The sequence below is a fragment of a genome, unplaced genomic scaffold, assembly GCF_019419815.1.
Source record: "Pyrus x bretschneideri cultivar Hongxiangsu unplaced genomic scaffold, Pyrus_bretschneideri_v1 Contig27, whole genome shotgun sequence".
In the NCBI taxonomy this organism is placed as follows: domain Eukaryota; kingdom Viridiplantae; phylum Streptophyta; class Magnoliopsida; order Rosales; family Rosaceae; genus Pyrus; species Pyrus x bretschneideri.
In genome coordinates, this window is record NW_025999579.1 from 2,597,318 (window position 1) to 2,623,043 (window position 25,726).

Below are 25,726 nucleotides of genomic sequence, written 5' to 3' on the forward strand. Positions count from 1 at the left end.
ATAAAATTTACAAACTAAATAATATGTCACCAATAAGAGCGATTACGTTTATCAATATTTAAATAATAAATCAATCATCAATTTACATATTTTTTAATTTCTAAAATTTTATTTACAAATTTAATCTCTTTGTCATTATCCAGTAACAAAAGGATGAGATTGGAAATTTTCATGCAAGTAGACTTTTTATTTAAAAGTAGACAACTTTTAGGCATTGACTTTAATTTTAATTTATCAAGTGTTGTCTCCAAGCTAGCAAACCATCTCCATCAGACAATGACTTATATCTCCCAACAACATTATTATCATTTTTTTTTCCATCAGTTTGCGTGAAGAAAATTAAATATATATACATATAAACCCATCAACAACAACAAATTTCCGGAACCGCATGCTTTTCCTGATATCCTAGGAATTCCGTAATTATGGCTATTGATCGTATATCGTATGATTATAAATTATTTTAAAATTTAAAATTAAATATAAATAATATTTAACAAAAATTTATCGTATAATGTACAATAAACTGTCGCAATCACGGAATCACTAAAATTCTCATAAAAACGATCTGGCGGGGATCCTCTTCCCAAATTTCCCACAACCAGAAGAGAAATAAAAATCCACAAGCCTAAACCCTAGACCAACCATGGCTTCTGAAATTTACCAATCCAAAAATGTATGCGTGATTGGAGCTGGACCCTCAGGACTTGTAGCTGCAAGGGAGCTGAGGAACGAAGGTCACAGGGTGGTGGTGCTGGAACAAAACCATGATGTGGGAGGGCAGTGGCTGTACGACCCAAATGTGGAGGGAGAGGATCCCTTAGGAAGGGCACCTACCCTGAAAGTGCATAGCAGTCTTTACACGTCTTTGAGGCTCATGCTTCCAAGAGAGATCGCGGGGTTCACTGACTTTCCATTTGCAGTCAAGAAAGGTAGGGACATGAGGAGGTTTCCTGGCCATACGGAGCTTCTTTTGTACCTCAAGGATTTTTGTGATTGGTTTGGGTTGAGGGATTTGATAAGGTTCAATACGAGGGTTTCATATGTGGGGATGTTGGATGGAGATCATGCAGTTGGTTGCAAAGATTTGAAATGGGTTGTGAGGAGTGTGGAGAAGAAGACCGAGATTTTCGTGGAGGAGGTGTTTGATGCGGTGGTTGTGGCCTCCGGCCATTATTCTAAGCCAAGGTTGCCGTCCATTAAAGGTATTTACTACTTTAATAATTTCCTTACTTTCATGCTAGCTCATGTCTAACAAGGATTTTGTCTTGACATTATTTTTTATCAATCATATGCTAACAAATATTTCAACTTTCTCACATAATAATTTTAAAAAATAAAAAGGATAATAATCACGTTTTTAATCATAATTATATGTGGTTTCAAATTTCTTTTTTCTCTATTTCCATTTTCTTTTCTTTTTAATTGCGGTGGGTTCAATTTGGTCATGTTTAGGAATGGATGCATGGAAGAGGAAGCAAATGCATAGTCACATCTACAGGGTTCCGGAGCCATTTCGTGATGAGGCAAGGCAATATATAGTTAATTACTAAATAGTTAGCTTGATATATATTGTTAGCTCATTTCCTCATAGCTTATAAGCGTTTGGAGAATCAAGTTGTCTACCATAAGTTTATATAGTTCAACGAAAGTTTCTAGCACAAAAGAGATGAAATGATCCTTTTGCTCATTTGCAGGTTGTGGTGGTGGTTGGAAATTCAGTAAGCGGACAAGATATATCAATGGAACTAGTGGATGTGGCCAAGGCAATCTATCTCAGTGCCAAATCTCTTGACATATCTGAGGGCTTGTCCAAAGTCATTTCCAAACACGAAAACTTGCACCTTCGTCCCCAGGTACAATAAATTAGCTTTTATAATTAAACATCACGTTTGGTGTCTAGGATTAGATTATAAGCAAATATATAAAGCTGTGTTTCAGTACAGATTTCTTTTATGTGACATTTAAATGCAACCAAATGCAGATAGAGTCACTTCAAGAAGATGGGAATGTATTATTTGTGAACGGTTCTTGGGTCATTGCAGACACTATCATATACTGTACTGGGTAAATTTTCAATCCGATATCATCAATACAACGAAAATTTCATTATGACAAAGTGATAAGTTATAAGTCAATCATACACTGTTATATAATATGATTGACTTCAAATACCGGCACATGACATCCCTTCGCTCTATCGAACGATGGACTTGCTTTGGAAAGTGATTGGTTAACCATAGTCTTTTGATTTTGACTGAAAATTTTGTGTGGGTCCCCACATTCAAATTATGGATCCACACCCAGTTGCATTCCCTTTGAAATAGTGGATATTAATTGTACCAAGTGGAGTGTGTGCAGGTATTCATACTCATTCCCCTTTCTTGACACCAAAGGAATAGTTGCTATAGATGATAACAGAGTGGGCCCTCTGTATGAGCACACCATCCCTCCATCACTTGCGCCCTCTTTATCCTTTATAGGCATTGCAACAAAGGTAACTCAAACATTTCTAATTTTACAACGTATAGTATGCTTTGGGGTATAGGGAGGGTCAGCCAAGGTACAACGAAAAATATTGGTTTTTTTTTTTTGTGATTGAAAAGTTAAGGTTTATGTCGTGGAAACAGTTTTTTACAAAGCAAAAATAAGGCTGTGAACGATAAACGTTCTTCCTACGACCCTCACAAAATGAGGAGCCCTGTTGGGGTTTTGGGTCTTCCAGTTGTAGTATGCTTTGAGGTATAGATTCTTGGTTAAAGATAATACAATTATTAAAATTTAACAACAAAAAATTCAAAATATAGAGCACTTTGGAGCATAATTAGAATTATTCATTCTAGTTTAAGAATTCGGATCGTCTCCGGATATATCTATCCGGATTCTCGGGATCAACCGATACTGTTTCCAGGCTCCTCCTGATCCTCTTCTTTCTCTCTTCTCTAAGTCTCCATGACTGGCGCAGCTTGCTTCTTGACAGAGCGGTGCTCGTCCTAGTCTCTTCTCTCTGCGCTGGCGAATCCATCACTTACGGTGCTTTTCATGGCTTCCATGGCCGACTAGTAAACCCGTCTCTGCGACATGATCTGGTTTCAGCGTTTCAGAATTGATTGATCCCAAAGAACTGTGGGACGGGAGGAGAGGAGAAGGAGAAAGACGAGTGGAACTGTGGAACGGGAGAGAGAGTTCTCTGGTGCAAATTTGAAAAAAATAAATAAACTTGATGCTGGCTACACGATGTACTACGAATGGCGAGGATCGGTTGATCCCGAGGATCCAGATAAATATGATCCGGAAACGATCCTAATCCGTAATTAATTTAATAGATCTCTGTGAAAAATGATATTTATCAATCGATAAATCTGATCTAGATCATAGGGTTCCCTTTCTTTGAGTCACAAGCAAAATTGATAGCTCAACTACTCTCTGGCAAAACATCATTGCCATCAAGGGATGATATGATGCATTCCATCAAGGAGTTCTACCACTCAAAGGAGATTGCTGGCATTCCAAAGCATAACACCCACGAGATCGGCAACTTCGAGGTAAACTTTCGTGCAACACAATTTACATGCATCACATTTACTGATCAAGTGACTCGTGAAACCATTGTAGCTTATATTCTAAGGTCTTTACGTTTTTTGTTTCGCTTGTTGTTGCAGTATTGTGACAGATATGGGGATCACATAGGATTCCCACGTTTGGAAGAATGGAGGAAAAAGATTTGCCTTTCGGCAATAAGAAATGCTGAGACTGACTTAGAAACATACAAGGATTCGTGGGACGATCATGAGCTAATTCAAGAGGCTCTTCAAAGTCCACATTTCACTCAACTTGGGCTTCAAGATTTAGATTTTCCTCTGTAATAACTCTACAAATATTAGAGAGATGATACTTACATGTGCTGGTGGGCTCTACCTCTATTAGAAATATGATAAAAATATATGGTAAGTATAACATTACTCAAAATAAAACTCCTAAGTAACTCCCGCGATTATTTATTTTGCAACTTTTGTATAACATGAATTTTGTATAACATTACTCATATACCATTTTCCATACCATAAGTTCTAAAAACACTGTTTGATAAATTGAGAATGATTTTATTTTCCTAATCCTTTCTCAGCAGTTAAATAAAACAGAACATAATAGTGAAATTTGCAGTTAACAACATAGCTAGAGCTAAGTGAATAATAAACGAAATTAAGATAACAATGCAACAAACATGTGACTCAAATCTGAAAGGGATACAAAAAAAAAACCAGCAATAGAAGGCCAACGGAGGTTCGAGTTTGAGACAACGATGCGGGAGTTTGGAGACGTTTTTCATGACTTATATGAAATAGATGTCGATAAGCAGGAACATTTTATTCTTATTGCTGTTGTGTCACCTGTTACATCTACTAATAGTAACTGTAAGAACTGTTTCCTTCACAAATTAAGAATGATTATATCAAGAGCATACTTCAATTCCATTAAGAAAATCTGAGGTCTAACCCTTCGTTTCACAGAGGAGAAAATCCAAAAAAATAAAGGCTTTCCCCTCGATTCTTTTTTCCATTCATTTCTCAAAAACCAGTTAAAAATTTAAAATCCAAGCATGGAAGCTTTACAAAGACAAATTTTAAAAATGTTAGTAGCTAATTAGGCTTTGAATCTGCCTCAAAATGTCAAGCAACTAACCTCCTTCTCTAACGATCCAAAATTCTGAAAATTTAAACAAAAGATTTTAAAAGGAAATTGAAAGATAAAAACTATATCATTCAATACACGTAAAAAAGTTGGATTTGACTTTAAATTGGACTCAATCTAGCTACCATCCATTAGAAAGCAGTAGAACTCCTGTATGAGTATTTCTGTATTTGTCTCCAAATTTAACTTTTAACTTTTAAATTTATAACCCCCATGTAAAATCAGTTGTCAATATCAAGTCCTTCTCCGATAAATCCATTGGAAAAAAAGCACAGTCCGCACTAATTCGATTGGGTTCCGAAGATCAAACCGGTGGCGCAAGTCCGACTCATCTCCGCTCTCAAAGTATGCGGAAACCACCGTAATGTCGGCCTCCCCAATGCTTCACCAGCCGGAAGAATGGCTCCTCCTCCTCCAACTCCTCCGGTGCGCACAATTCAAAATCCTTTTGCTTTTGCTTTTGCTCTTCCCCGCTTTCAGAGCTCAGCCGCCGCTCACCCATTTTTCTCACCTAATTCTTCGGGAACCCCTGCCTTGATATCTTCTTCCGCCTCGTCAAACCCGACACGGCGCTCCAGCAGGAAGCCAACCACAACTACCTCAACCAACTGCTCCCGATGGCATGTTCCCATAATCCACTAACCACGCTCAAGCTCGTATGCAACCTTATAGACAGGTACACCGGCACCAGAAAATGTGACAGAGAATCCTTCTACGTGGCGGTATCTTGGCTCCACCAGAATCACCCGAAAACCCTAGCCTCCAACCTTGCCGCTATTGCCGGCGAGTTCTCGTCTTTTGAAGCATTCTGTACCAGAGTCTTGAGGGCCAAGTCATGGAGGTTATTGACCCACATAGTGAATGCAAGCTGACGGAACGCATGGTCAAAAAGGCTCTCAAGAGGTATTTAGAGTGCATAATGAGATATTTGAAGTGTCAATAATAATACCCGAAAAATAATATTTTTTTTTCAATTTCATGATATAATAATTATACATATTCAAGTAAAATTCTAAAGCTTTTGAAGCTTTTTTTTTTTCTTGTTTGATTGTTCAAAATTGAACTGCTTTTGATTGTTTTAGAATTGTTGAATTTTATGAAACCTCTATTTTGGATGAGGCAATGCCTTCAGTTCACCCTTTATATAAACAATGCAGTCTTTGTGATCAGTGTTGTTCGCTCCGGTCGGTTGTTGTAAGGAGGACTCCTGGAATTTTCTATTTTGTGACTTTTGTACACATCCCATATACAATTTTTCATACCATAGTACAAAGAACACTATTTAAACGAAGAATTCTACAAATTATAAAAAATTTACTAAAATTCAGAAATTTGAAACACATGTCTACATGCAATAGATCTAAAGCTACTTGATGTGATGAGGAATCGATTGCTACCCTTGGCTTGGTCCCACAATTCCCTAACTGTTGACAATATCCAATATCCAAAGGTTGTTAAAGTTGTTACCAAAATTAGTTAGTTAAATAGTTTAGGCTGCAAGTTAGTCATGATGGCTATATAAACTATATTTTCATAGTTGTAAAGATTAATTCAGTATCAATGTAATCAATTACTTTTTTTTTTTCTCTCTCTCTCTCTCTCTCACACACATTCCCTTTTCTCTTTTCTTCTTTAATAGATGCTCTTTCTGCATCTCTGCGTTTTCTGCATTTCTGTTAACATGGTATCATCGCCATGGATTGATCTTTGGTGATCCTCTTCCGCTGTGGGTGAACGAGTTTTCGTACAAGCTTGGATGTTCGAGTGCGTTTTCTGATGATCGGGTCGGATTCGTCTGGATTGCACCTAAGGACCAGCAAAGCCGTGATCTTCATCTTTCTTCTCTGATTTTGCTGTCGGAAAGATCTAATCGCAGAGTCTGTGGGCTGATGATCGATTTAGGGATTTAGAGATTTGGGGATTCGAAGATTGAGATCGTGAAGAGGTGAAGAAAGCGAGATGAGAATTTTCTTGGGAATTTTGGAAGTGTCAAGGCCGATAGACGTATACTTCAGATTTGTTAAGACTTCAAGGCCGAATGCCATATTTGAGAATCTTTAAGGCCAATTGCCATTTCTCAGTTGCTATGAAATTGTTGATTGTATTTCCCTAAGGCCGATTGCCGAGATTTTTTGTTGTCTAAAAGATTGTCTGTTAATTGGGTTTTTTGTGATATTGTATCTTGTGCTCATTCAGGGTTGTTCTTCGGCTGTAATTGTTGAGGATTTCTTCCTACTTCGCTGGGGTTTTCTGGTAGCTGATCTGTTGAAGCTTCTGTAATAGGGTTTTCTGATCATCCACTCAAGTCTCAGGTTTTGTTACTCACTTCTACACTCCATCTGTTTGCTTAAATGCCGCACTGAAAATTTGCTTCAGAGATAACGTTCTATATCCCAACGCACTTAGCGACGACGTTTTGGTCATTCAAGCCTTCATCCTCCTTACATTCATCTCTCTGCTTGATGCCCTTAAAAACCGAATGCTTCTATCAACAGTTGTTCTTGATTTCGATGCTCAGCTTCATCCTCTTCATCTTGGCTTAATATTACCCATCTTCTCCTCATGGTCATTTATCTGCCGTTGCTTGTGCTTGATGGCCCCGATGCCCTTCTACTTTGAGCATTCCTTGCGTTATATACCGCCCTTCCAGGACTTTGACGATCAGCTTATCTGCCATTTGAGGCTCCAACAGCTTTCCTTGCTTCAACTTCTTGTGGAAACAGGAGTTGTATTGTGTTCCAAAAAACCGTGTTGATGGTGCAGGATCTACTATTGCTGATTAGCTGCCTACACTTGGGGCACCTCTTCCCACATTTGTCAATGGCAGACCGCAAGCACTTCTTACAGAAATTGTGCCCACAAGGAGTAGTACTTGGTTCAAAGCAAATCTCCAAGCAGATATCGCAAGAAAGTTCTTCCCTGAGAAAATTTTCTTCTTCGATGGTGTTTCTTGTATGCCAGTTTGTTCGAAAAAGGCCGATTGCCAAAAGTGTGTTGAATGCATTTTGTTTCCTCCATAAGGCCGATAGCCAAGTGAAAAGTTCTGTCTCAGATATTGTGTGTCACTCCTTAAAGGCCGATAGCCGGAGTAACGTTCTTGAAAAGTTTTGTTTGTTGTTATTATGTGCAACTCCATTAAGGTCGATTGCCGGATTACAGTTCTTGTTCCCTTTTTTCATTGAAGGCCGATTGCCGAAGAAGGTTGTGTTTCTTGATTTCTATGATTGTAAGAAGTTGATTGCTGGATGGTCTGCTTCAATCTCAAATTGGGCAATCCCAGTTGAGATTGAGGGGGGATGTTGACAATATCCAAAGGTTGTTAGAGTTGTTACCAAAATTAGTTATATAAATAGCTTAGGCTGCAAGTTAGTCATGATGGCTATATAAACTGTATTCTCATAGTTGTAAAGATTAATTCAGTATCAATGTAATCAATTACTTTTTCTCTCTCTCTCTCTCTCTCTCTCTCTCTTTTTCTCTCATTCCCTTCTCTCTTTTCTTCTTCAATACATGCTCTTTCTGCATCTCTGTGTTTTCTACATTTCTGTTAACACACCCTCAAGCTCATGTGCAACCTCCTCGATAGGTCCAACGGCACAGGCAAAGACGACGAACGGGGGTTTGACGCGACGACGTATTGGCTCTACCACAACCATCCCAAGACCCTTGCCTCCAACCTGGCTCCCATCGCCGGCTCCTTTGCGGCATGGGAGACCTTGTTTGAGTTCTCTACCAAATACTTTCCTACTATGATGTTAGGAATTATGATGATGATGATGACCGGGACATTGAAGAGAGAATGTTCGCAGTGGATGACAAGGCAGCTCTTGAGAGGTACCTGAGCGACCCGGATTACCGGTTTTTACATGACTAGGTTTCGGCTCTTTTCGCCCACTGCATCAAGCGGGACATTCGAATTCTGAAGGAGGGGATGGACCGCCGTGATGGTGACCGGTTGGAGATCACTCAGGCTGCGAATTTCTGTGAAGACTGCGCCACTTTCCTCTGCAAGAAATTCGCAAAGGAGGTTTACTAAACAAGAATCACACTCAACCCAAAGAGAATGCCCCCTCTCCAAAGCCATATAAACAACATGAATACTAGCTTTAAGTTCTGTCTTCACGGCAATAGCAATGTCAAAAGATCCTACAAAGCATCCAAGACAATGATGCAAACACGAAAAATACTATCAAAACTAGCCATGCCCGTAGAGCCACAAGCCTCATCCAAACATAGCCTAAACGATTCTTCGCCTTTTGAGTTTTAGGACTCAATTTCTGGATCTTATACTTTTCCAATTGAAGCTGAATGGTAGTTTTAGCTGCCTTTAGTCTAGATAAACCTCCAACCCTAAAACTATGTAGATAATGACCCTCCAACTGGTCGGTGGTGGTTATCTTTTTGGGCTACCTGTTGGCTTTGTTGCTGATTCAATTGGAGCCACTTTAGGTGCATGGGCTGTTTTCCTTCTCGGAAGAACTATATGTTTCTATCCTAAACTCTTGTATTGGAATTTCCTGGTTTTTTTAGTTTCTGAAAAAAAAGAGAAAATATTAATGCATTTATATGTGTGAGTATGCGTGCGCTCTTCACTGATATTCCGTTCTCATATATGTTCTCACTCATTCATATGCAAATGCTTTGTTTGTATCTTGTCCTCTGCCCATTGGTCATAAATATAGTATCTATACTTTCTTTATCTTATTCTTGAATACCCACGCAGATTAGGAGATCATTTGTTGTTTCAAGGTTGAAGGTGGTCGGCATATTCATGAACTTGTCAATTTAATATGTTCTTAGTTGAAGTTGCAGAAGGGTTGCAGTGAATTTGTTGAGATTTTTGTATGGTAATTATGACTGTAAACCCCTTGAAAATCTACTTTTCCTAGGTATTTATATGATCATATCTCAGTGTTGTCCTCAACTCTAATCATTTTAACAGTTGGACTTGAGTTAACGTTATTCTTACAAAATTTGTGGGTTTGATTTTGGGTGCAGGCTGCATCTGATGATCAGATTCAAGTTATTAAGATGATTAAGCTCTTGGAAACAATGAGTTTGAAGACTTTTTAAAGTTTGTTTCCAACATTTGTACAAACTTGTATAAAATATCAGTTATGCAAATTTATAGTCGTATTCTTATATTTAATGACAAATTTATGGTTGTATTTTTATATTTAATGATATTACAATTTGTTTCTTATATTTAATGACAAATTTATAGTTGTATTCTTATATTTAATGATATTACAATTTGTTTTCTCACCAAAAACAGAAAAGGAAATATGATACTCCAATTTGGATGCCCACACACAACATCCTTTTTTAAAAACACAATTTTCAACTTTGACAACAATGAATTAGGGCATTGTTTTAGGTGGCACCGATCTTTTAAGGGTAGCCATTGTTACAATAGAGACTTCTCTATAGACATGTACACTTATTTAGTGGCTACTTGGTGACAATTGAGGTTTGTCATCAATATCAATACCCACTCTTTATAATAGACACCAATTGTCCTCTAGCGAAAATTCTAGTAGTGCCTCCAACTGGTTGTAATTGGAGTTGTTTAATTGATTAATTACTCGTGTGTTAATTTTAAAGAAGCAATTTTTTTTTTAGGGAGATTTTATTAGTAACAAAAAAAGAAGTATTAGTTATACCCAGTCAAATAGGATATAAACCTTACCCCTCTTAAAAGTACGCATGAATCATTCTTTCTAGAATGCATGAATCATTCTTTCCAGAATGCCTATTGCATTTGGGTTTCGATCACCTCTTTGGTCCAACCTAAAATACAAATGCATTCGGCCTTGGTTTAGTATGAGAAAACATGCACATTGGTCTAACCGAGTGTAATATAAAGCTTATGTATGATTTTCATGATTAGGCAACGCGAAACATTTAGACTCAAAAATACTCCTACCAATCGTTATCAGCTTATTTCTTTTCTTTTCATATAATGAAAGAAATCAAATATCTAACATATCCTAATAGCTAATCAATCCTCATCACTTGATGATTTTAACATTATAGCAAAGCTATTTCAGAATAAAGTTACATATATATTATGATTACAAAAAATACAAATGACAATGATATTACAAGGGTAGGCAAAATATTTTCCAAATGAATAACCTACTTAACCTCACTTTCTCATCTTATCCTTCTTCAGAAGCCTTTGCAAGTCCATCTCAGTAGATATCCGGAGGTACTCTGTGGTGTAGATAGATTCAATTGCGGAGCAAAACCTCATTAGGGACTCAAGAATGGTTGATTTCCCCATCCTCACTATCTCATCCACTTGATATGCAAATGCTCCATATGCAAGCATTTGCAAGGCAACAATAATTTTTTGCTTAGGAATGAGACCCATAACACCAAAAGCATCATTCTTTTGCACAAAGTAAGAATCATAAGCAATCATGATTTTGTTGAACAAATGTCATTCTATTATAAAACGACGTCTAAAGTACGTATCAGGGAATGCACTTTTACAGACAAAATAATTGTCCAAGAGATCCGCACCTCATTGTTACCTGGTTCTATCAATGTTTGCAGAATAGCTAGTCCTAGAGATCTGAGCCATAGTTTAGATGACTCGACAGGAATGTGAGGCTCTTTGGCTTTTTGCTTCATCATCTTTCCTTCTACACTCTTCATCCTCATCCTCTTCCATCTCATTTTCACCCACATGGAGATTGAACATTTCTTCCCCTGACTTAAACAATTCTTTCTCTTGCTCATTGATTTCCCACAACATCCTTGAAGAAGACATTGTAAGAAGGAAGTATAAACTATGAATAATGATAGAGATTTTGATTTGGTGTGTGATTTCTTAGGATGGATGGTGGGTTGTATGGAGGAAAAAGAAAGGATTATGTTGTAGATAATGCCACGTAGCATGCTGGCATTCGTTAAAAATTTGATCAAAATCTATCCTCAAAGATTGTAAATAGATTATGACACATGGCGCAACATGATTGGTTAAAAATCTTATTGAAAATATATTATTAACGATTCTAAAATGGTAACGACACGTGGCACAACGGCATTAGATAAAAATCTATCACAAAAAATTGTCTTTTTGGATAATGACACGTGGCGCAACGAGAACGATTAAAAATCTTATCCAAAATTACAAATAAAATTATTTTGTATTATTTTATAAAATAAAAATTACTAATATTTTATTGCCTATTACCATGACTATTCAGTTTAGGGGTGAAGATACAAAAGGCAGTTACTGTTCATTAAAGACAATCACTGTTCATTGGGGGGCATTCAATAGTAAGTTGCCCTAGGGGGCTTTGCACCACTAGAGTTGCTCTTATTTAGTTTACAAATTTAGTCTCTAAATTTAGTTTCCCTACCATTACCCTTACCCAATAACAAAAGGATGAGATTGAAAATTTTCATGCAAGTAAACTATTTAGTTAAAAGTAGACAACTTTTAGGCATTGACTTTAATTTATCAAAGTGTCGTCTCCGAGCTAGCAAACCATCTCCATCAGACTATGACTTATCTCCTAACAACATTAGAGTAAATTGTAGTTATGGTCCTTCAATTTTAATCAAATTAGAGTAATAGTTCCTCAACTAAAAATCTATTACCATTAGCCCCTCAACTCATCAAGATGTGTAGCTATGGTCGTTTTCGTCAACTTCGTCAAAATTTGTCAAAATGAGTTATGTTGGAAGGACAATTGATACAATTGGGGTCCCTCAACTCATCAAAATGTGTAACTATGGTTATTTTCATCAGATATTTGTCAAAATGAGTTATGTTGGAAAGACCATTGCTATAATTGGGTTAAAGTTGAGGGATCATTGCTCTAATTGAGATAAAGTTGAGGCACCATTTCTCTAGTTAGATTAAAGTTGTGAGATCATAGTTGCACGTTTTGCTAAGTTAAGAGATCAATGATAATAGATTTTTAGTTGATGGACCAATACTCTAATTGAATTAAAATTAAGAAATCATTACTATAATTTACTCATAACATTATTATTAATTTTGTTTCCATTAGTTTGAGTGAAGAAAATTAACATATATATATATATATATATATAATCCCATCAACAACAACAAATTTCCCACACCCAGAAGAGAAAAAAAAAAATCCACAAGCCTAAACCTTAAACCAACCATGGCTTCTGAAAATTACCAATCCAAAAATGTATGCGTGATTGGAGCTGGACCCTCAGGGCTTGTAGCTGCAAGGGAGCTGAGGAACGAAGGTCACAGGGTGGTGGTGCTGGAACAAAACCATGATGTGGGAGGGCAGTGGCTGTACGACCCAAATGTGGAGGGAGAGGATCCCTTAGGAAGGGCACCTACCCTGAAAGTGCATAGCAGTCTTTACACGTCTTTGAGACTCATGTTTCCAAGAGAGATCACGGGGTTCACTGACTTTCCATTTGCAGTCGAGAAAGGTAGGGACATGAGGAGGTTTCCTGGACATGAGGAGGTTTCCTGGCCATACGGAGCTTCTTTTGTACCTCAAGGATTTTTGTGATTGGTTTGGGTTGAGGGAGTTGATAAGGTTCAATACGAGGGTTTCATATGTGGGGATGTTGGATGGAGATGCAGTTGGTTGCAAAGATTTGAAATGGGTTGTGAGGAGTGTGGAGAAGAAGACGGAGATTTTCGTGGAGGAGGTGTTTGATGCGGTGGTTGTGGCCTCCGGCCATTATTCTAAGCCAAGGTTGCCGTCCATTAAAGGTATTTACTACTTTAATAATTTCCTTACTTTCATGCTAGCTCATGTCTAACAAGGATTTTGTCTTGACATTATTTTTTATCAATCATATACTAACAAATATTTCAACTTTCTCACATAATAATTTTAAAAAATAAAAAGGATAATAATCACGTTTTTAATCATAATTATATGTGGTTTCAAATTTCTTTTTTCTCTATTTCCATTTTCTTTTCTTTTTAATTGCGGTGGGTTCAATTTGGTCATGTTTAGGAATGGATGCATGGAAGAGGAAGCAAATGCATAGTCACATCTACAGGGTTCCGGAGCCATTTCGTGATGAGGCAAGGCAATATATAGTTAATTACTAAATAGTTAGCTTGATATATATTGTTAGCTCATTTCCTCATAGCTTATAAGCGTTTGGAGAATCAAGTTGTCTACCATAAGTTTATACAGTTCAACGAAAGTTTCTAGCACAAAAGAGATGAAATGATCCTTTTGCTCATTTGCAGGTTGTGGTGGTGGTTGGAAATTCAGTAAGCGGACAAGATATATCAATGGAACTAGTGGATGTGGCCAAGGCAATCTATCTCAGTGCCAAATCTCTTGACATATCTGAGGGCTTGTCCAAAGTCATTTCCAAACACGAAAACTTGCACCTTCGTCCCCAGGTACAATAAATTAGCTTTTAAAATTAAACATCACGTTTGGTGTCTAGGACTAGATTATAAGCAAATATATAAAGCTGTGTTTCAGTACAGATTTCTTTTATGTGACATTTAAATGCAACCAAATGCAGATAGAGTCACTCCAAGAAGATGGGAATGTATTATTTGTGAACGGTTCTTGGGTCATTGCAGACACTATCATATACTGTACTGGGTAAATTTTCAATCCAATATCATCAATACAACGAAAATTTCATTATGACAAAGTGGTAATAAATTATAAGTTAATCATACACTATTATGTAACATGATTGATTTCAAATACCGGCACATAACATCCCTTCGTTCTATCAAACGATGGACTTGCTTTGGAAAGTGATTGGTTAACCATAGTCTTTTGATTTTGACTGAAAATTTTGTGTGGGTCCCCACATTCGAATTTTGGATCCACACCCAGATGCATTCCCTTTGAAATAGTGTATATTAATCGTTCCAAGTGGAATGTGTGCAGGTATTCATACATATTCCCCTTTCTTGACACCAAGGGAATAGTTGCTATAGATGATAACAGAGTGGGCCCTCTGTATGAGCACACCTTCCCTCCATCACTTGCACCCTCTTTATCCTTTATAGGCATTGCAACAAAGGTAACTATAACATTTCTAATTTTACAATGTATAGCATGCTTTGGGGTATAGGGAGTGTGAGCCAAGGTACAACGAAAAATGTTGTTTTTTTTTTGTTTGTGATTGAAAGGTTAAGGTTTATGTTGTGGAAACAGTTTTTTACAAAGTAAGAATAAGGATGTGAACGATAAACGTTTTTCCTATGATCCTCACAAAACGGGGAGCCCTATTGGGGTTTTGGGTCTTCCAGTTTTAGTATGCTTTGAGGTATAGATTCTTGGTTAAAGATAATACAATTATTAAAATTTGACAACAAAAAATTCAAAATATAGAGCACTTTGGAGCATAATTAGAATGATTCATTCTAGTTTAAGAATTCGGATCGTCTCCGGATATATCTATCCGGATTCTCAGGATCAACCGATACTGTTTCTAGGCTCCTCCTGATCCTCTTCTTTCTCTCTTCTCTGAGTCTCCATGAGTGACGCAGCTTGCGTCTTGACAGAGCGGTGCTCGTCCTAATCTCTTCTCTCTGCGCCGGCGAATCCATCACTTATGGTGCTTTTCATGGCTTCCATGGCCGACTAGTAAACCCTTCTCTGCGATATGATCTGGTTTCAACGTTTCAGAATTGATTGATCCCAAAGAATTGTGGGACGGGAGGAGAGGAGAAGGAGAAAGACGAGTGGAACTGTGGAACGGGAGAGAGAGTTCTCTGGTGCAAATTTGAAAATAAATAAATAAACTTGATGCTGGCCGCACGATGTACTACGAATGGCGAGGATCGGTTGATCAGGATCCAAATAGATATGATCCGGAAACGATCCTAATCCGTAATTAATTTAATAGATCTCTGTGAAAAATGATATTTATCAATCGATAAATCTGATCTAGATCATAGCGTTCCCTTTCTTTGAGTCACAAGCAAAATGGATAGCTCAACTACTCTCTGGCAAAACATCATTGCCATCAAGGGATGACATGATGCATTCCATCAAGGAGTTCTACCACTCAAGGGAGATTGCTGGCATTCCGAAGCATAACACCCACGAGATTGGCGACTTCGAGGTAAACTTTCGTGCAACAAAATTACTTGCATCACATTTACTGATCAAGCGACTCAGTAACCATTGTAGTTTATATTCTAAGGTCTTTACGTTTTTTGTTTCGCTTGTTGTTGCAGTATTGTGATAGATATGGGGATGACATAGGGTTCCCACGTTTGGAAGAATGGAGGAAAAAGATTTGCCTTTCGACAATAAGAAATGCTGAGACCGACTTAGAAACATATAAGGATTCGTGGGACGATCATGAGCTGCTTCAAGAGGCTCTTCAAAGTCCACATTTCACTCAACTTGGGCCTCAAGATTTAGATTTTCCTTTGTAATAACTCTACAAATACTAGAGAGATGATACTCAAATGTGTTGGTGAACTTTACTTCTATTAGAAAGATGATACAAATATGTGGTAAGTGTAACATTACTCAAAATAAAACTCCTAAGTAACTCCCGTGATTATTTATTTTGCGACTTTTGTACACATTCCATATACCATTTTCCATACCATAAGTTCTAAAAACACTGTTCGATAAATTGATAAGGATTTTATTTTCCAAATCCTTTCTCAGCAGTTAAATAAAACAGAACATAATAGTGAAATTTGTAGTTAACAACACAGCTAGAGCTAAGTGAACAATAAACGAAATTAAGATAGCAATGCAACAAAAATGTGACTCAAATCTGAAAGGGATACAAAAAAAAAAAAAAACCAGCAATAGAAGGCCAACGGAGGTTCGAGATTGAGACAACGATGCGGGAGTTTAGAGACGTTTTTCATGACTTATATGAAACAGATGTCGATAAGCAGGAACGTTTTATTCTTATTGTTGTTGTGTCACCTGTTACATCTACTAATAGTAATTGTGAGAACTGTTTCCTTCACAAATTAAGAATGATTATATCAAGATCATACTTCAATTCCATTCAGAAAATCTGAGGTCTAACCCTACGTTTCACAGAAGAGAAAATCCAAAAAATAAAGGCTTTCCCCTTGATTCTTTTTTCCATTAATTTCTCACAAACCAGTAAAAAATTTAAAATCCAAGCATGGAAGCTTTAAAAAGACAAATTTTAAAAATGTTAGTAGCTAATTAGGCTTTGAATCTGCCCCAAAATGTCAAGCAACCAACTTCCTTCTCTAACGATCCAAAATTCTGAAAATTTAAACAAAAGATTTTAAAAAGAAATTGAAAGATAAGGACCATATCATTCAATACACGTAAAAAAGTTGGATTTGACTTTAAATTGGACTCAATCTAGCTACCATCCATTAGAAAGGAGTAGAACTCCTGTACGAGTATTTCTGTATTTGTCTCCAAATTTAACTTTTAACTTTTAAATTTATAACCCTCATGTTTTAGCGATATATTGGTGTAAAATCAGTTGTCAATATCAAGTCCTTCTCCGATAAGTCCATTGGAAAAAAAGCACAGTCCGCACTAATTCGATTGGGTTCCGAAGATCAAACCGGTGGCGCAAGTCCGACTCATCTCCGCTCTCAAAGTATGAGGAAACTACCGTAATGTCGGCCTCCCCAATGCTTCACCAGCCGGAAGAATGGCTCCACCTCCTCCTCCTCCTCCTCCAACTCCTCCGGTGCACACAATTCAAAATCCTTTTGCTTTTGCTTTTGCTTTTGCTCTTCCTCCGCTTTTAGAGCTCCGCCGCCCATTTTTCTCACCTTCTTCGGGAACCCCTGCCTCGATATCTTCTTCCGCCTCGTCAAACCCGACACGGCGCTCCAGCAGGAAGCCAACCGCAACTACCTCAACCACCTGCTCCCGATGGCATGTTCCCATAATCCACTAACCACGCTCAAGCTCGTATGCAACCTTATAGACAGGTACACCGGCACTGGAAAATGCGACAGAGAATCCTTCTGCGTGGCGGTGTCTTGGCTCCACCAGAATCAACCGAAAACCCTAGCCTCCAACCTTGCCGCCATTGCCGGCGAGTTCTCGTCTTTTGAAGCAGTGCTCGGCATTCTGTACCAGAGTCTTGAGGGCCAAGTCATGGAGGTTATTGACCCACATAGTGAATGCAAGCTGACGGAACGCTTGGCCAAAAGGGCTCTCAAGAGGTATTTAGAGTGCACAATGAGATATTTGGGGTGTCAATAATAATACCCGAAAAACAAATTTTTTTTTTTTCAATTTCATTTATAATAATTATATATATTCAAGTAAAACTCTAATTTTGAAGCTTTTTTTCTTGTTTGGTTGTTCAAAATTGAACTGCTTTTGATTGTTTTAGAATTGTTGAATTTTAGGAAACCTCTATTTTGGATGAGGCAATGCCTTCACCCTTTATATAAACAATGCAGTCTTTGTGATCAGTGTCGTTCGCTCCGGTCGGTTGTTTTTAAAGAGGACTCCTGGGATTTTCTATTTTGTGATTTTGTACACATCCCATATACAATTTTTCATACCATAGTTCTAAGAACACTATTTAAACGAAGAATTCTACAAATTATAAAAATATTTACTAAAATTCCAAAATTTGAAACACATGTCTACATGCAATAGATCTAAAGCTACTTCATGTGATGAGGAATCGATTGCTACCCTTGGCTTGGTCCCACAATCCCCTAACCACCCTCAAGCTCATGTGCAACCTCCTCGACAGGTCCAATGGCACGGGCAAAGACGACGAACGGGGGTTTGACGCGGCGGCGTATTGGCTCCACCACAACCACCCCCAAGACCCTTGCCACCAACCTGGCTCCCATCGCCGGCTCCTTCGGCGGCATGGGAGACCTTGTTCGAGTTCTCTACCGGATACTTTCCCGCCAGGACGTCAGGAATTATGATGATGAGGATGACCGGGACATTGAAGAGAGAATGTTCGCAGTGGATGACAAGGTAGCTCTTGAGAGGTACCGGAGCGACCCGGATTACCGGTTTTTTCACGACCGGGTTTCGGCTCTTTTTGTAAAGCAACATATTATATTGCAGAGATGTATTGATGCAGAAAGATTACTATGATTTTAGAGAGATAAGGAAGAAATGTAGAGAGAAAGAGAGAATGTATTATTGTAATGTTTTTCTATATATCACTCAATTACATTCACTACATTTGTTATATACTCACACTACAAGCTTGTTCACTAAGGTTTGTTATAACTGCCTTAACCTCCTTATAACAAACCTACTAATCCATTGACACATGGCACACTATCTAACCATTCATTATATATTGTTAACATCCTCCCTCAAGCTCAGGAGGAGGATCACGAAGGCTGAGATTGCAACAATGAGCACGAAACAAAGGTGCAGACAGTCCTTTAGTCAGAATATCAGCGAATTGCTCAGTAGAAGAGACAAACTGCATATGAAGTAACTGTTTAGCAACCCTTTCCCGAACAAAATGAATGTCAATCTCAATATGTTTGGTTCGTTGATGCATCACTGGATTGGAGGTAAGAGCAATGGCAGACAGATTATCACAGAACATTGTTGAAGGAGTTGAGATGGCAATCTGCAGAAATGCAAGAATCTGCTTTATCCAATCGATCTCAGTAGCTGTTGTAGCAAGAGCACGATATTTTGCTTCAGTAGATGAGCGAGAAACTGTTTGTTGCTTCTTGGATGACCACGATATGGGATTATGGCCTAAGAAAGCAACAAAACCAGTTGTGGAGCGTCTGTCATTGGGATCCCCTGCCCAGTCAACGTCACTAAATGTATTCAGCTCCATTTCACCTTTGACATATTGAATACCATAGTGTTGAGTCCCTTTCAGATAACGTAATATCCGTTTGACAGCCAAGTAATGGGACTCCATAGGACAGTGCATGAACTGACAGACTTGATGCACAGAAAAGGCAATGTCAGGGCGTGTGAAAGTGAGATATTGTAAAGCACCCACGATGCTTCTGTATAACGCAGGATTATCAAATGGTGTTCCATCATCCTTGAGGAGCCGATGATGAGGCAAGCAAGGAGTGGCACAGGGCTTTGACAGATGCATCTCTGTTCTGGTCAACAGATCATTAACATACTTATGCTGGGAAAGAAATAACCCGTCTGCAGTTTTTGTAATTTGAATGCCAAGGAAATAGTGGAGTGATCCCAGATCCTTTATATCAAATTCTGCTGCCAATGCAGCAATGACTGCTGGAATGCTAGCTGTTGCACTCCCTGTGATGATTATATCATCTACATAAAGGAGGAGGACGACAACCCCAGATTCAGTGTGTTTGACAAACAAGGAAGTATCTGCATAAGTTGTTTGAAAACCCAGAGAAGGCAGAAAATTAGTAAACCGCTCATTCCATGCCCTTGGGGCTTGTTTGAGACCATATAGAGACTTGTGAAGTTTGCAGACAGATGAGGAATAGATAGAATCCACAAAGCCAGGAGGTTGGGCCATGTATACCTCTTCTTGCAGGATTCCATACAGAAAAGCGTTTTTGACATCAAGCTGTCTTAAATCCCAACCAAACTGTGCAGCTAAAGCAAGAACAAGCCTCACTGTAGTAGGCTTAACTACAGGGCTGAATGTTTCACCATAATCTATCCCAGCCTCTTGATTGAACCCCTTGGCCACAAGCCTAGGTTTGTATCTTGAGATAGTTCCATTGGCATGCCTCTTGATCTTGAAAACCCACTTACACCCCACAAGATTTCGATTTGATGGTAAGGGTACCAAGGACCAAGTGTGCTGGGAATGTAAGGCTTGAATCTCCTCCTCCATAGCTTTAACCCATACAGGAGATTTCAGAGCAGATTTGTAAGACATTGGTTCAATCTGTGATAAATCCACTTCTGTAGGCTCGGAGACCAGGGCAAGAAATGCTTTCTTCTTGACAATGCCATTCTTTGATCTTGTTTGCATAGGATGTAAGTTTAATGGGGGAATAGGAAAAATGACTTGTAAAGAGTCTGAGGGACACTCAGGAGCCACAGGGACAGCAGAGGAAGTACACTGAGGTGAAGTGCCAGTAATGGGGTAGCTTGTGTCGTTTGGTGATGGAGACTGAGATGTATCCAGTGGAGATGGAGACTGGAGAGATCTGGCATTAGCAGATTTTGGAGGAGCCCGAGGACTAGACATAGAAGTGGTTGATGGTGCTTCAACAATAGTATTGTTATTAGTAATAGACACTGAACTTACTGGAATTGGAGAACTAGACCTCTGGAAATGGGAATATGACTTAGAGACAAGAGAAGACTATGGGAAAGTAGACTCAGCAAATAGCACATGCCTAGAAATGTAGGATCGCTTGGAGGTAACATCAAAACAAATATAGCCCTTGTACTTAGATGCATATCCCAGAAAAATGCATAAGTTGGTTTTAGGTTGCAGTTTGTTCCTAGTGTAAGGTTTTAAGAGGGGGAAACATGCACAACCAAAAATCTTTAGGTGTTGAACATCTGGAACTGTTTGAAAAAGAACCTCAAATGGGGATTGGTTATGTAGAGTGGAGGAAGGCATCCTGTTTATAAGGTAGACTGCAGTTTGACAAGCAAAAGACCAGAAGAATGCAGGCAGGGATGCAGTCTGTAACAATGTGATTGAGGTTTCAACAATATGTCTATGCTTTCTTTCTGCCAGGCCATTTTGCTCTGGAGTATAAGGACATGAAATGTGATGAGTGATTCCCTTGGCTATCAAAAAAGATTGAAACACAGTACTTGTATACTCCCCACCCCCATCACTTTGTAAGGTTTTAATACTGACTGCAAAGTGATTAAAGATGAACTGATATAATCGAATAAACACAGAACATACTTCACTTTTATTATGCAAGGGAAACAGCCAACAATATCTAGTGCATTCATCAATGAATGTCACATAGTATTTGTATCCATCAATAGAGGTACAGGGAGCAGGGCCCCATACATCACTATGCAGTATTTCAAAGGGAATTACAGATTTTGACACAGATGGGGAAAAAGGTAACTTGCTGAATTTTCCTTGTAAGCAAGAGTGACACAAAGAAGAGAATACATCAGGAGAAACTGAAATATTTGATTTTCTAAGCATAGTGGAGACAATAGAATTGGAGGGGTGACCTAGTCTGCTATGCCAGAAACTGGAATGCACTTGCTGTCCAAGAAATGCAGCTTTAAATCCTTGTTGCTGAAGCACAACTGGTCTGGAAATTGGTATTGGATATAACCCATTACTGCACTTCCCCTTGTACAGAGTCCTCCCTGTGGCTTTGTCCTGAATCCAGAAAGAAAAGGCATCAAAAATTAGGCAACAATTGTTATCAAGACAGATTCTGTGCACAGATAACAGATTCTGAGTAATTCTTGGAACATATAACACTGAATTAAGCTTCAACTTTTGAGAGGGTGTATGAATGATAGATGAACCAGTATGTGAAATTGATAAACCTGCACCATTGGCAGTTTGAATGGTCTCTGTGGATGGGAAAGGCGTAGCCAAGGAAAGATTCTGCAAGTCTGCAGTGAGATGATTTGTTGCCCCTGAATCTGTAAGCCAAAACTGCTGAGAAGAAGCATTTGATGTTGGAGTGGATAATGAGGAATTGACATGCATTGCAGACATTTGAGAGGTGGTGCCAGGCACATTTGCATTACGAAAATGGCAAAATTGGGCAGTATGGTTCTTTTTGCCACAAATCTGACATCCTTCAGCTATAATAACCTCAGTGTTCCGGAATCGACATGTATCAGCAAGATGACCAAGTTTTCCACATATTTGACAGGCCGATTGTGAGGGAGATGCACCAAGAATACCAGAAACAGGAGTAGGGTAGACATTTCGAAAGTTCCCAGATCGAGAATTAGAATTGTAGTTGAATTTACCTCTGCCCTTGTTCTTATTGAAATTGGTCTTGAAGTATGTATGTGGAGGATTTGATCCAGAAAACCCCGAAGACTGAGTGCTCAAATACCCTGGACTCAAATTTGCAGGACTCCCTTGATGAGAACTACCAGTATACCCGTTGGATGAAAAAGACGAGTTCTTGGAACCAGATTCAGAATTCTTGGCCATCATTGCAGAAAGGAAAGGAGTAACAGCAATATTCTCAACCATGGCTTCTTCAGCAAGCAACTGAGATCTCAAGTCTTTAAGAGAAATTACACTGTCGCGACCTCGAATAATGGATCTGATAGTATTATACTCCCCTGACAAGCCATTGAGAGTTAAGATGACAATATCATCATCTTCGAAATACACCCCTGCAGCAGTCAAATAATCGCGAGCTTCCTTAATGCGCTGCAAGTACTGAGATATGGAATCAGGGCCTTTCTTTATATTCTGTAACTCAGACTTCATTTGGAAAATGGTGGCACGAGAAACAATGGAAAATTGCTCCTTGAGTCGAATCCACAGCTCTCGAGCACTTGTGCTACCAATGACACAGGATACAGCCGATGGGGAAAGTGTGACAGTGATGAGCTGCATCAAGGCACGGTCATGCATTTTCCAGACCTTGTATTCATCTGTATCAGCTCTGGAAGAAGAATCCCCAGAATCAACATCAGACTCCCCAGACCCCGAGGATAAAAACCGTGCAGGACAGGGAAGAGAACCATCCAAGAACCCCATAATTCCATGACCTTCAAGAAGCAATTGCATCTGAAAGTGCCAAGTGAGATAATTGGACTCATCAAGTTTGACAGTAACCGACGTAGGAACAGTAGAAATAAGAGAGGTGATTGGCGATTGCACAATTTGTAGTTGAGTAGCAGTCACCATTGCAGCTTGTGAAGAAGGAAATTCACACAGGAAATATAACAAACACTTGGCGGGCACGATTGTAAAGAGGAACAATCGCGAGAGAGGGAAACGTGTAAAGGCCCGAAACCAAAGAGAAAAAAAAATACAACACAATACCAGAGAAGAAGAACTAGAGCAGCGGAATGAAGAATCCAAGATCGAGAGAACCGTGCAAGCAAGAATTGCTCACCCGGCGAATGATACCATGTAAAGCAACATATTATATTGCAGAGATGTATTGATGCAGAAAGATTACTATGATTTTAGAGAGATAAGGAAGAAATGTAGAGAGAAAGAGAGAATGTATTATTGTAATGTTTTTCTATATATCACTCAATTACATTCACTACATTTGTTATATACTCACACTACAAGCTTGTTCACTAAGGTTTGTTATAACTGCCTTAACCTCCTTATAACAAACCTACTAATCCATTGACACATGGCACACTATCTAACCATTCATTATATATTGTTAACACTTTTCGCCCACTGCATCAAGCGGGACATTCGAATTCTGAAGGGGATGGACCGCCGTGATGGTGACCGGTTGGAGATCACTCAGGCTGCGAATTTCTTTGAAGACCGCGCCACTTTCCTCTGCGAGAAATTCACAAAGGAGGTTTACTAACAAGGACCTTAAGGAACGGCTGAGGAAGGAGGTTCTGGTGCCGTTAAGGAAGGCTTCTGACATTTCAGCTGATTCCAAGTGGGGTTATGATATGGAGTTCGACGAAGAGCCTTGTTTCGCTAGCAAGTATTTCGAGGAGGTGAAATCCGGCCAGTCAAAGATTGACGCTGGTGCTCTGCTTCGGCACCAGATCATAGAATATGTGGATGACGGGGAGGTTGGGCGAGTGGTTCAGCTTCAGTGGAAGCAATGGTGGAGAACATGAAGAATGTGCAAGGCAAGAAGAAGAAGATGAAGATACTGAACAACTCATTGGTTATGTGTAACATCTCCAAATGCACGTATAGACTTGATCAGGACGTTTCGGTGGGTTTGGGGCTGTTGCTGTCTGAACTGAACGAAGAGAATGCCTGGAAAGGAAAGGTGATCAATTTCAGTCCAAACCCGAAGTTGCATTCGACACAAGGACTTGATGATCTCAAGTCCAGGTACGCCTTTTTGAGGAGGATGGACTGCGAGCACTGCCGTGTTGATTTCAGAAAGGTGTTTGATTTGATTCTGGAAGTGGCTGTGAACGAGAATTTGAAGGCGGAGCAGATGATCAAGAGGGTGTCTGTGATCACCGGAGACCACGACTTTGGCTGGCTTCTAGCGCTGGGAGAGTGATTACGAGCTAATCTGGAGCAAGTACAAAGAGAAAGGGTACCGCAAAGTGGTGCCACACTTGGTGGTTTGGAATCTGAAACATAACCTTTTCATGCCGCCATTCTGTGCTACACAACAAGAGTATGGGGTGACGGTGTTGAATGACTTTTCCAACAAGTTGATCAAGTCCTTCCGGGACAATGACGGGGAAATTTGCCCAGACCTTGTCATGGAAGCCGCCATCTCTCCTCAACCCTATCAGACTCTGGTTGTAGTAGACTAATTGAGTAACGCTCATCACATACGGTATCAATTCAATTCGAACCTCCTCATCATCCTCGTCCTCATCGTCATCATCATTATCCATGTTTAATTTAACTGATTCTTTGGCGAAGGCTAGAGCTTTAATTATGATATAGCTTCCAAGAACTTCAATGTCCCTCCTAGGCTCCTAGAAGAAAGTCATTTATTTTCTTAATACAATCCAATTAAACTGATTTCTACATATTTTCACTAGTGATGAATATTTCTCTTTTTCTTATTTTTGGCATCATGTGCTTGCAAATGTGTTTAACTAGTTTAACTGTATGTATCTTGATAGTTTCTCATGTACAGTTTGAGATGGTAAGTAGGCCTGCAGCTTTACCAGTGTTACTGATAATTTGCTAATGTTTCAAACTTGCTGAAACTATGAACAGGGATGAGAGGGGGTTTTGTATATACTTTGATCATTTTAACCGTTGAATCTTTGGTCAAAGATACAGTGACCAAAATCTAAATAGGATACTCTGCAACACCTTAGAATCTTCGAGAGAAAGACAAGTTAATTATAAATGACGGAAAAGTGTTCTCTCATAGTTTGTAAGGAATGAAATCTCTGTCGGCTTGGTTTATTGTTAGAGGCGCTGTCAAAAGGTTACCGGCATATATGCTGCCTTAATTTGCATTTCCCTTTTGTAAAACTTGTTGCATTTGTACAAGAGCATAAGGCCATGTTTGGAC

The 25,726-nt window shown here is 38.9% G+C and overlaps 2 protein-coding genes across 2 annotated transcripts; both read left to right on the plus strand.

The window, feature by feature from the left end:
- The first annotated feature begins 510 nt into the window (after window positions 1–510).
- Window positions 511–4,061, plus strand: LOC103931073 (flavin-containing monooxygenase FMO GS-OX-like 9). Its single transcript, XM_009340490.3, has 7 exons — window positions 511–1,205; window positions 1,456–1,526; window positions 1,698–1,856; window positions 1,985–2,067; window positions 2,362–2,497; window positions 3,372–3,545; window positions 3,663–4,061. The coding sequence occupies exons 1-7, from the start codon at window positions 647–649 to the stop codon at window positions 3,864–3,866; spliced, it is 1,386 nt and encodes a 461-aa protein (XP_009338765.1). The 5' UTR covers window positions 511–646; the 3' UTR covers window positions 3,867–4,061.
- An 8,698-nt stretch (window positions 4,062–12,759) lies between these two features.
- Window positions 12,760–16,213, plus strand: LOC103931064 (flavin-containing monooxygenase FMO GS-OX-like 9). The gene is given in 8 exon segments (XM_048587984.1): window positions 12,760–13,160; window positions 13,162–13,417; window positions 13,668–13,738; window positions 13,910–14,068; window positions 14,197–14,279; window positions 14,577–14,712; window positions 15,586–15,759; window positions 15,875–16,213. Coding segments are annotated over 8 exon segments (1,401 nt in total). The 5' UTR covers window positions 12,760–12,842; the 3' UTR covers window positions 16,079–16,213.
- The last annotated feature ends 9,513 nt before the right edge of the window (window positions 16,214–25,726 follow it).